Raw genomic sequence first — 12465 nt, 5'->3', positions numbered from 1 at the left:
CTGGAGGGGGGGAAAAAGAGATAAGTTAAACAATGAGTGTTGTTTCTTGCTTTCTCTCCACCATTTATCACAAACATAAACAAATGACCTGCAAAGCCTTGTCAGGTGCTGAACACCACATTGTTGGGCAGTGAGTGACAATACATCCTCCCCCAGAGAAGAGGAACTCTTCAGCATTTAACAGTCCAGGCTCTAAACCCTGGCAGATGAAATATGTAAAGGAAAAAAACCTGCTGGTGCCTTTTTGAACAAAGGTATAAGCAAAGTGCTGAAGTGTTACTGCATGGTGCTACCCCCTGATGCCTCAAGATTTTAGCCTTTATATTTTTGAAATCTTGTACTGCAATATGCACAATTCTAAACTCCATATAAATGTGTTAGTTAACTTGTTAAATGTTAGTTACCTGTCTTCACATTTTGCTCAGAGAAAACAATCCCTCTAGGCCTGAGATCCAAGCACACCCTACAGCCTCAGGCCCCAAAAAGTGTAAACAAAAGTGAAGGGGATGGGGAAGGGGGCTGGAGAGCAAACTGGGGGAATGTAACTTCATCACCTGAGGCTGTCATTGGAGGATTAACTCCTGATATGTAAATGGACCAAACTTATATCTCTCTGAAAAACTTGTGACCACCATTCATTTTGGGGAGGCTCTGTCTGTCCTTAATATACCTGAAAGATATACTTAAAATATAAAATTAATGATTTAAATTTAATTATTTAAAATTAAAATATACTTAATTAAATATATCCACTTTTATTCTTTATCTTTGCCAGGCCTCTGTTTCTAGATAAGCCCAAAAAAGGCATCACTGCCAGTAGGAAATACATACCCACCAGTAAAGACAATAAATTGAATAGTGTCTCCAAGTCATTTTATCATAGTCTTTAAAAGTTCAGGACCTTAAAGTTGACTTTAAAGACTTTAAAGTTTAATGTTCAGGCTGACTTCAGGCTGAAGATTGAGGCAGGGGTTTTTTAGTGCTAAGAGAGATTTGTAAATATGTGTAAGGGCACTAAGTCTAGAAACAAGAGGAAACTACAAATCATAGAAATAGTGCCTTATAAAAAGAGTCTATTTCTACTTGTTGCCTAGTGCAGAGAAACTGTCTGCTTTCCCTCTTGCTACATGATTTGTAGTCTGAGTCCATAGAGAGGAATATAAACAGAGAAGTATCCAAGTGCCCTTCCATCCAAGAGGAACTCCTCATGCACATCCATATGAACACACTACTTTGGAGAAAGAAGTTCTTACTATTAGAGTTTGATTTTATGCATGGACTCAAGCTCCCTATGTCTAGTCATGATTGTGCTTGACTTCTGTAATAATGTGAAGTAAAAAAAGAAATCTACTGGTTTTAATTTAGATGTATGCCACTCAAGTAGCTTACTCAAGTAGATGTAATTAATTTAGATGTAGCATACTCAAGTTCTGGGTTCTCTGTCAGCTGATTAATGACCTATCACTAAAATTGCAGGACATGAGGGGTTGGGTGGAGTGGAGAAGAACACTGTACTAGTAACACTTGAGCAGAAAATAATGTACCCATCAATGCACACTGGAGAAAATGAGCTGGACCAGCCCAAAACACAGCAAGAATTAACAATATGCAACTGAAAGCAACAAACCCAACTTTGATGCATCCATCCCAGACATTACTTGGGCTCAACAACTACAAACTGCAGCTTCTCACATGAATCAGGGGTGTTTATGATTGAACCTGTTCCTAATTCATTAGTTTCAAACTGCCTGTGTCAGCAGATGGTAGAGAAAAAAAAAATCAAAGAACTGGGAGTGGAAATTTGCACATTTGTATTCTATCAAGACAGAAGGCTGCTTCCATTTGGCACTGGACAGCAATGCTACTTTTGAATCAAGTTTTAAACCATCTACAGAAACCTGCAATTTATTTGATGTTCATTAAACCTGAGCCTGACAGCCTCAGAGAAAAAGGCATGTGATGAATTCTGGCAATCCTCCTCAACCTTTTATTATGTAACCCTTAATGTTACATCCTAACTGCTCACACTAACAAAGGCAATAAATTCTGGGCTTCTTAACTTTGTGATTTCTTACTGCTGAAATCTATTACAGTAAAGAATGATGTAGTTGGAATGTCAATGAAGTAAAATTTTGACAAGAATGAATCAGTGCTGTTTGAACACCTCAGTTTTCTGTGTAACATGATTAGAATGGGACCATTCAGCTCCATGTGTGGTGGCAAATTTGCCATTTTTTGCTGTTGCACTTGTTTGCTTGGAAATATTTTGAGTATTTTGGAAATTTGTATCAGCCCTTCCTCTCTCCTGCCAGGCACATTCTATAAAAACAAGTTTCAAGGCAGTCTGACCTCTTCACAAACACTGATTTTTATCCCCCTCTGCACAACTCAGGTCTAATTTTTTGCTTTACTAATCACAGTGTTTTTAAAGCAATGTACTGTTGGGGCTTTTTGGTTTGTTTTTCTGGCCAAAAAACTTTCTCAGCTTTGGTACATTATATACAAGAGCACCTGGACAACTATTGTGCAGTCCTGGCTGTAGTTTTAAATGCTGCTTCTAGGGTAATTTCTTCCCACCTGCTTTATGAGTTTGGACTATAGCATAAAGATCCACAGCTGAAGTTTTGGACTCTTCCCTGGGTATACACTCACAGCCACCAGGTCACTTTCCAGACAGAAAAACAAAGCCCAGGAGTACTGTACTGAGCCTGACACATGCTAGAGATGTAAGAAATAGCCTTGATTTTTCCAGAAGCAGTGCCCTACTTGCAGGTAAAAATATACAACATCAAAACACAAGATACAACACTGACTCCCTGAGAGAAAAACTGCAGTTTGCACACATCTGAATTTTTGCATTGGTTTTTTTTTTGCTACATGCCAAGATGTTAATACTGTACCTTCTTTAGGATGATATCAATGTAACCTGCAATTAATTGAGAGATCTGTTCTCCTTCAGTGGTCTGTACTGAGTAATAGCTTTCCTGATATTCACCAAAATCCTGAAGAAAAAGGGAAAAAAACCCAAAACTTATTTGAAAGTGCAAAGTAAGTAAATAAAGAAACAGTATCAAATATGAGTGAGAAAATTCAAATTCTGAAATTGTATAGACATTTTATTATATCCAACAGTAAGTTAAACTTCTCCAAGATTCTAAACCAGTCTGTATGTGAGACTGAGGGAAGAGAGAAGAATGCTTTTTATTTCAGTTTACTCACAGATGTTTCATAAATTGAAATACCCAAGAGATACTTCATCTAACTTTATCAGATTCAGTCACTTGAGGATGAAGAAAAGTTTTTTTAGAATTTAATCCTAGAGCACAATCATCCATGCAACTGGAAATTAGATGCACATGAATTAAGTGAATGCAATTTTCCAGCTTCTGCCTCTTGCTCCATCACTTCAAACAACCTTTTCATATACAAAATGTATGTTGCAGTGGTCTCCTATTGACCAAATAATTAGCAAAATATCACATTCATGAAGCTTCTCTAAACTCATAATTATCAAACACATGAATGAGCCAGCTGACTTTGTTTATGTTCACATCTTGCAAGTCACAGAGTGCATTATGAATGACAAGCATCATAACTATGTACACAAGTGTGAATAATAGTTTTCTTAATTGGCTCTTCAGTTAGGCACAAATGAGATTTAAGTAGTGGTTTGTTGAAAGATTTAAACAGTATTTCTGAGGAACTGGCCTGTCCAGAAGCACCAAACTCCAGACTGAACCTGGACTACAGCATGTGCCAGTTTACTGCTTGGGGACTCAGTGACTCTGCCAGGCTCGAGAATTGGAGATGGAACAAGTCACAGTACAGAAACTGCTCTGAGCCTCCCTGCCACACAAATCCCCTGTCCTCTGAACACACACAGCCAGATTACCAGAGTGAAGCTCTTAGGGGAGGCAGCCCAGCGTTTCACAGTTGTCAGGGGCCACTCCTGCAGCACCTCCTTGGTCTTCTCATCCACACGCATCACCGAGTCCTTGGTGACCCCCAGCAAACGAGGAACCAGCTTGTTCTTGCCTTTCATTTTTTCCTGTAACAAGGTGTGGGAGATTGTTTTCCTTACAAATGAAGCTTCCCACAGGACAAAGGAGAAGCAAGAGAGAATACTCTGCAAAGGGAAGCAACTGGCATGCAGACAGTGACGATTTAAAACTCCAGGCTGAGTTTGTTTACAGACAATGATTTTCAAGCAATGCATTAATTAAGAAGCTCTGGTCTTTAGTGCAGCTTTACTACTCAGTTCAAAAGACAACCCTGTTGGTGAAATTTCTCCTGATGGGCAGGAAGAATGATGAGCAGGACTCCATGATATCACAAGGCTCATTAAATACTTTATTATACTATATTATTCTATACTATTTCACACTACATCTAAACTGAAACAAGAACTCAACTGAACAAAATCTTTTGACTGTCTCCTGACCAACCATCAGGACACAGCTTGCAGAGATTGGTCAAGAAAACAAAACACTCCCACCCGAATCCAATTACCAAATCCCTTCAGGTAAACAATCTCCCATAATGCATTCCACTAGTGCACAAACACAGGAGCAGCAAATGAGATAAGAACTGTTTCGATCATTCTCTTCTCTGCTTCTCCAGGGAACAAGCTGAGAGAGAGAATTGTCTCTGTCTGCTCAGAGAATGTGAATCCCACACAGCCCCTGTTCTCACTCCTCCTGGAAACTGAAATATCTCAGTGGCTGAGGTAGCAAACCCTGGCTGAGAGAGGGAGCTGAGATAACCCATAACCAAGGGCACGGGGTGGTGCCAGCAGGAGCTGTGTTACCTTCACAAGGAAGAAGGAGACGCCGTAGGTGCGCAGGGAACGCGCCAGCTTCACGTACTTCACCTTGGCCTCTATTTCTGTCATCTCACCACAGTTCTTGTGCTCCTGCAACAGAGTTCTGTATCAATTAGCCAGACCAAAGCTTTCTACAAACAAGAAAAGGACACAGCTTTTATCTGTTTCAGGATGCTTAGTTCATAATCATCACAATTAGAATATTTGAAAAAAATACTGGGTAGAAATGTTAGCACAACTATCACATAATGCCTCACATGAGAGAAAATAACTAACCTGGGCAAACAGAACACTCCTCTTTGACCATCAACCAATCTGTGCCTCAGACCATGCACATTAAACCCCTTCTGACACAGTTTAAAATTCTAGGTATTCCTGCTGTTCGACATCATTAGGTTTCATACAATTAATGCCTCTTCACTCAGCTTTTAAATGTCATTTAAGTGTACCCACACCCTTTTTTTCCTCCTAGAAACAGATTCTTTATTTCTGCTTTGTGCCCAAAACTTCTGACTCATGACAGCCTCACACCTTGTACTTGAGACCATTTTTCACGCCTTGTAGGCACTTCCAATGGGCCTTTTTTGCCAGTTGGAGCATTATTCAAATTTTTTTTCCATCACAGGAAAATATCTCTACAGCTGAGGAACAAAAAATTATTTCTCTGAATAGTGTGGCCTGAAATACTGAACTAAGTGTGCCTTGTAACTCAGTCTCCATTTATTACTTAAACAATGTGGTCATTAGTAGATTGATGATGATGTGTAAGTAATGACAGGCACCCATTTTATGTATTTAAATTTGTTAAATTTAAATAGGATCTGCTCTCCTATCCAGACCACTGTGCTGAAAACCTCATCCCAATGTCTCCCTATTTCAATCCTGTTTGTGGGATTCCCCATCCCACCCCACCTTCCCCTCAGGTGCTTCTCAAGTGCAGGGTGCCACCTCCTTGGGGCTGACCGATGGCAGCAGGGGGAGCAGCAGGAACATGGGAAATGCCCTCTGATTCCACTTGTTCCCACCTCCCCAGCCTGGGAGAGCAACTCCCAAAACCTCCTGCATCCCAAGGACACGGGCTGCTCCAATCTGTCAGCTCAGCAGAGAACACAGCCAGGATCCCCAAAGAACAAGGAGCACAAATGTAGCACCTGCCAAGCTCCAGAACTCCATGGCTTGGGAAACAGCTGAGGGTTTTTCAAAAAGACAGCTCACATATGCTACCTCGTTGATTCTTTGCCCAGATCAGTGCCCTCACTGCTGAGCCTCTGGTCCATGCACTACAAAACTACTCCTAGGTCATATCTGACATGGGCAAAAATCCCATGCTGTGAAAAGCATGGCTGTGATACTCAGAAGTGAATGAATCTGGTTTTGCTCAAACTGCAATGTCACTGCACCACATAAAGGTGCACAGCAAAGTGTCAGACACACTCATCTCCAAGGAAGTAGCGAAGATTCAAGGTAGAACAGACTCACTAAGTCAGAGGATTGTTCAGCTGGGAGTGCAGCAGACAAAAGAAAGGATGTGACCTGCTCCTGCCCTCGAACTTGTCTCCCTAGCTGGGATCTCAGATCTCTGGCGTGTCCTTCCAGAAGCCATGAGACTTCATCCCACCTGCTGACCTCAGAATTTTCCAACTTCCACTGTATTGCCACACTTGTATTTCTGTGGGCAGTTCCCTGATCCATCCATAGCACTCAGGCCCTCAGACCACTTCTAACAATACCAGCACATTTTACCATTGGTACTTAACTTACAATGGGGTGATTCCCACACACATCACTGAATTCAAGCATTAACAAGCAGAATTAAGGCTCATGTTTGAATGAAGCATGAAATTAAAACTGGCTTTCCTAAACATGTGTCTATTTTAATACAAATATGCATCTTTATATTTCCATGCAACTGACAAAAAGATCTTTAAAATACTTAATTTTTACTCTCTCCATTGGATAACCATCAGTAAAGAAAGAATGATTAGGACAATAAATCCACTGAAGAAATAAAATAGAAGCTGTCAAATACTTGGTACTTCATTTTCTCAGAGCTATATACTTCAATTTTTTTTTGTATACTACAAAATGTACACCTGGGAATCTCAGATTTTTCTTATAAATGTAGTGAAACTATAGTAGCTTTTTCAGCCTCACAATTACCTGAAATATTCTCTTTTCAGCCCCTCTTTGTTTGGTATATTCTTTAGGCAGGAATTCTTTCAGGCTAGGGGAAAAACAAAAAAGAAATTCCAAAGTTAATGGTTCCTCCTTGAGGAGGGATGCTGTCCATACATCTTCACTGGCACAAGTTCCCCCAGGCTTCCTGATGTGGGTGTTAAATACTTGCACAACAAAACAAAACTAAATAAGCAAGAGCAAGTGGTTGTCTTACCACCTGAGTTGCTGCCCCATGTAATACCTTTTCATGTTTTGAAAATTCATCAAAAATAAAGAATAGCTGGGACACTTTCCAGTTTTATATTATAGGATGTGTCTCAGCAGCTCAGAGGTTTCATATCTAAGTGTGACCACACTCAGTGTGATCTGGGACAAGGGGACATGGAGGCTTGGGCCACCTCTGGGTGCAGACACTGCTGTCACTCTACAGCAGCCCTTGGATTTACTGATGGGTGGGAACAAGTTCTTTCTCTGTGTCATCCAAGATGTGTTAGAGCACTAATACTGTACTGAAAAACCAGACACTCATTTAAGTGGACACTTAACACCACTGTGTTGTCTCAAAGTAAAAAAAGAAGCAGTTTTAGTTTCTGCAGCACTCAGCTTCCAAGGCTCTCAGAACATGGATTAAATTAAACAAGTTCAGCTCCCTGACAGAGTTCGGTCAGAAGGAATCCTTCAACACCTCATCTGCCCCTCCTTGCTGTACAATAAAATAACCCTTGATCTCAGCCAGATTTCACCCTAACCTGAGGGCATATCAGCATCATCCTTTAACAAATAACTGATCTGGACTGTCCCTTCCCATCTGGAATATTCTACTCTGATGAAACCATGTCATACATTCAGCAGGTCATTTTCCATCTGAAGAAACCTGCACAGTTAAAATAATTAGTCTCTAAGGATTCCCCCTACTTTGGACTATTAAGAATCATAGAAAAAGGATGACTGGAGAATGTCCTCCTTGTTCTGATTTATTCAGTGAACAGGCAACACTTAACACTGAAGGATAGACTACCTACTATGATACAAAGTTAGACATTTTGAGAAGGATGGATTGTTTTAAACAAGACTGGCAAAACATTGCTCAGCTGGTCTGTGGGAGTTGCTTTGTTTTTATATTTTGAAGGTGGTTTTGTTTATATTACTGTTTGGGGTTTTTGTTTGTGTTTTCAAACACAAAACACTGCCATTGCAGACAATCAAAAATAGATCAACATACTTAATTAGGATTTTGTGCTTCAAAAATATTACTCAGTACTGAGATCACACATTTTGTCTTTTCCATATTATAGAACAAAGTAAGAACAACTGTCCTTGATAATCTTTGTTCTGATGTTCTCATAGCTACATCTCACTTATCCATGATAAAGAAATCTCTTCTTGGAGACTTATTTACAAAGACACATCATGGGGTAGGGAAGGCTGAGAAGCCAAATTAAAACTGTAGATAAGGACTGAATACAGCTTATTATCTTAAAAATCTGGTGTGTCTATTATGAAATAATTGGTGGTTTTATACAGAACTTCACAGGTTCAAACCAGTTTAGTTAAATTCAATTCCAAGGCAAATTAACAAAATAACAAACTCAAACCTGAATTAAACGAAGTTTCATTCTGGAAATCAATTCATATAAACAAATAATTTAAAGCTATCAACACACTTTAAATCATCTTTTATTAGCTAATTTTCTCAGCTACCTGCATACAGATAAACTATCAGAACCATTACCTTTTTAAGCTTACCTACTTAATTTTTAATGAATATAACACTTTAAAAAACATTGCTAAGCAAGCATTACTTGGAGCTTCATAAGCAGTAAGGGTTAAGAAAACAACTTTGTGCTTTGTCCACTAACAGCAATTGTAACACCCCTGCACACGTGGGTGGCAATTGGATTGGAAGTTTTTTCCTTCTATCACCTTCCACTACTTTTAAATCAAGAGGCAAGTAATCCCCTCATCTGAAAGGGTGAAATGCCAGTTGTGAACAGACTTAAATTATTTTAATTCTACCTATAATCCAGATATCTTCTTTACAGACACAGTTTCATTTTATGTTGCAACTTTTTAATGGAGCTGGCAAAAACAATGGAAATATCATTTAGCATTCTTTAATCCCTTAAATGACACATATTAGAATGTGTACATTGAACTCAGTTAAAAAAAAACCAGCTAACAGCAAGCAGGGTTGATTTCACTTGGTTTACATTGAATTTCATCTTCTAGTTCCTTAAAAAGTTACATGAGTGCCAACACTTGGATTGTTTCTCATGAGCACAAATGTGTTCCTGAAAAATCCAGCTTCATTCAGCAAACCAGGTTAGACTGAAGAACTGAGCTCAGCACCAAGCTCACTCATCATCTGCAGTGTATTTGTTGTTCAGTGTGCTTGCACAGAATGGAGCTGTGCAGTTTGAGGGCTCCTTTCCTACCTGCTCAGGAGCAGTGGGAGCTCTTTATTAAATATTCTCTCAGCAAATTCAGCCCCAGGGCAGCCTCTGCAGGTGCCATGCAAACCTAGATGTGTTCCACAGAGCAGGACTGCTTTTAAATTGACAGTTTAATGCTTTCACAATTTACTTTGGCACGAGCTTCAAGGGAATTCCAAGAACCAATACCAACGTCTTAGCAAGAGGCAGGAAAAAATCTCCATCTGTGCCAAGAATATTTTAGCAACGACAAAAAAAGATACAAAAGGTGTCTCTACACAAACATATTGTAGACAGGCAACTAAACTAAGCTGTTTCCAAACAATATCATTAAATACTACTGCTGCTCTGTTCTATTTTTTTGTACAAGCTGACAGATTCTCCTTAAGGGAATCTGCAGCATCTTAAGGTTTCAGCAGTGAGTGACTGGACACCTCCCAAATGTATTTCACATACTGAGCTACAGCATACAGTTTATATAAAAGAAAACCACTTTCTTACTTGAAAAGCATCAGTGTTTATGCATTAAATAATCTTCAGAAAAAAATAATGAGGATTTAACTACACTTTTCTCTGTATTGCTCACAGTGAGCCAGGATCACTTGGCTCACTTAGACTCACAAAACAAAAGCAGGAGGTTTCACAACAAGGCTGCCATGATGGCTGTGTAAAATAAAGATATCATCACTAAATCATAAACATGTACACTTCAAATTAGGAGACAATGACCAGAGACTTACAGTTCTGGAGCAGATTCATCTACAGAGGAAAAAACTGAATTACCTCCAAATAAATGCTTAATTTTATGAAACTGATAAAACACCAGGACACAGAGCAATTACACTTGGTTACCTGCCAAGTTTGGTTCAAATACAATCAAAGCCCTAAATGAAAATAAAACAAGAGCAGAGAAAAATGCCCTACTGAATATAAGAAGGTTCTGAATTTTTGAATTCTGGTTCAAAATGGTTTCCACTGGAGTAACACTTTTCTAACAGATTGTTCAGTTATTAATACCTTTCATCTCTATTAGGATTAAAAACACCATAATGCACATTATATGAGTGATGACTGTTTCATGATGGGCTCCAAACTGTCCAGCACTGCATGCAAAGTACAAGCAGTACATGCACACAAAGCAGCTTCAGTACACCACAAAACACACTCACTGTATGAGAGCTTAGAAAAAAGAAAAGAGAAAGAAACTTTCACTGAAAAAACCAAGCAGTGCATTAGAAAATCCTAAAAAATTTAAGCAACTGAATGCTGTCCAGCAGTTTGCAAAAGCCATTGGTGAAGCTTGTGGGAAATTACTGCTTTAAAAATTAAAAGCAACTATTTCAGGGAACACCTAACTCTTGAAATCATTACCATGGCACAACATGAGCTTATCATGACATAATACCCCAATGGTTTGCTGCAGGAATACTCCTCAGGGAGTGGAGAGGGAAGGGAAGAATAAGCAGACAATGGACAAATCCCAGAGCAAGATTGTTGTGTAGCTGGTCACAGTTCTAGGAAATAAAACCCCAATGTACACTGAAGCTCTTACACTGGGGCCCTGTAATCCTTAGACATCAGTATTTGTAATAGGAAAGATTCATGGGCCAATCAGGAGCAGACAGGCAGTAAAAGGAAAATCTGATTATTAATTGGAACTGAAGGATGTTTATCTGCATAACTGAACTGCTGCTCCAGGAACAGGCTTCAGAAGTGAAGTGTTTCAGACAACCAGAGCTGCAGCACTGCCCACTCCACAGCAAGACACCAGCTCAGAGTGCTCCCCTGAGACACCACAAACCCCAAAGAGGCTCACAAAGGGAGCCTGAGGCAGCACTGAGCACTCTGCCAGTGGAACAGGACAGAAACCAAACACACACCCATTGCTGTGTGCCTCCAACTAAGGGATTTATGAGCCTCATGTAGGCTGGGTGGAGTGGGCAGTAAATAGCTCTCTTGTACCTTCCTACATCGCCTTCCTCAAACTTCAGCCCTTGGTTAATCCTACTGCAGGTAAGCCAATCAGAATATCCAAACCAGCAGAAAAATGGGACATCTAAATGTCAGTCAAACTCAACTTGCCCTCCTGATAGCAATAAATTGTCACACTAAAGATGAAAGGATGAGCCACTTGTGAGCAGGACTTCTGCCCATGCCTGAAACAAAGAGCACAGTTCTGGAATTCCATTCATACAACACCATGAGAGGCTGAATCTGACCAAGTGATTAATGCCACTAAAAAGTTTGAAAATTTAATTTCTACACACATGAGTATTCACTTTATTCAAATGACAAAACTTCTTCCCACTCTTGTACTTTCCTGGTACTAAGAGTGTATTTAACTGGCACTCTGGGAGGAGCCAGTGTCCTTATCAGTGCTGTCTGATAAGCCATTGCCAAAGGTGCCCTCATCAGCTGAGGCTGCTGATTTGTGCAATAAAGCTCCTTTCACTTGGAGATTGCTATTGAAAATACACTGAATCTGATTACCTCTGCTTGGAGTAATAAAATGTGCTTAATCTGTGACAACTCAACATTAGTTACACTTGAGGTCACCCAAAGTTAGAAGTTAGAAGTGTTTACTCTAAAAATCCAGGTTTATGTTTGTGTTCTACATGAGGTCCAAACTGGATCTGTGCTTGAAAGCCTCCGAATTCACAAGCCTTCTCAAAGGAGACAGGATGGGAGCCATTCAGAATGTCATCACGAGCCTGCAGGGGACAAACAAAGATGTGTCAGAGACACCCAAACTGCTAAACCCATCTCCAATTCCTTGAAAGCTCCAATACAGCCAGCAACACACCCTTTTCCATCTGAATGTCTTTGTTATTCCATTCTGGATGTGAATGTGACTAATAAAACAAGGGGCTAGATTATTTCATGGTGAGTATCTATGGAGACTTACTGAATTTATGATTGTATCAGCTTTGATCAAAAAGAGAGTTTGACAGTCATTTCCTGTGTATATGTGTAAATAAAACACAACCTGCACAGACACTTCTGTGTATGTACACACACATTTACAGATGCATG

At 39.7% G+C, this 12465-nt stretch overlaps 1 protein-coding gene across 3 annotated transcripts in view; it reads right to left on the bottom strand.

The window, feature by feature from the left end:
• Positions 1 to 12465, bottom strand: part of TLN2 (talin 2) — a 142900-nt gene that overhangs the window by 67359 nt on the left and 63076 nt on the right. For all 3 annotated transcript variants that reach the window (XM_058033114.1, XM_058033116.1, XM_058033115.1), the window contains 5 exons: positions 12016 to 12143; positions 6983 to 7046; positions 4808 to 4912; positions 3893 to 4048; positions 2901 to 3002 (listed from right to left, as the gene is read on the bottom strand). In XM_058033114.1, the coding sequence (XP_057889097.1) occupies positions 2901 to 3002; positions 3893 to 4048; positions 4808 to 4912; positions 6983 to 7046; positions 12016 to 12143 (555 nt within the window). The remainder of the gene's footprint in view (positions 1 to 2900; positions 3003 to 3892; positions 4049 to 4807; positions 4913 to 6982; positions 7047 to 12015; positions 12144 to 12465) is intronic.

The sequence above is a fragment of the Melospiza georgiana genome, chromosome 13 (genome assembly GCF_028018845.1).
Source record: "Melospiza georgiana isolate bMelGeo1 chromosome 13, bMelGeo1.pri, whole genome shotgun sequence".
Lineage (NCBI taxonomy): Eukaryota > Metazoa > Chordata > Aves > Passeriformes > Passerellidae > Melospiza > Melospiza georgiana.
This window is presented reverse-complemented; position numbering and strand designations above follow the sequence as displayed.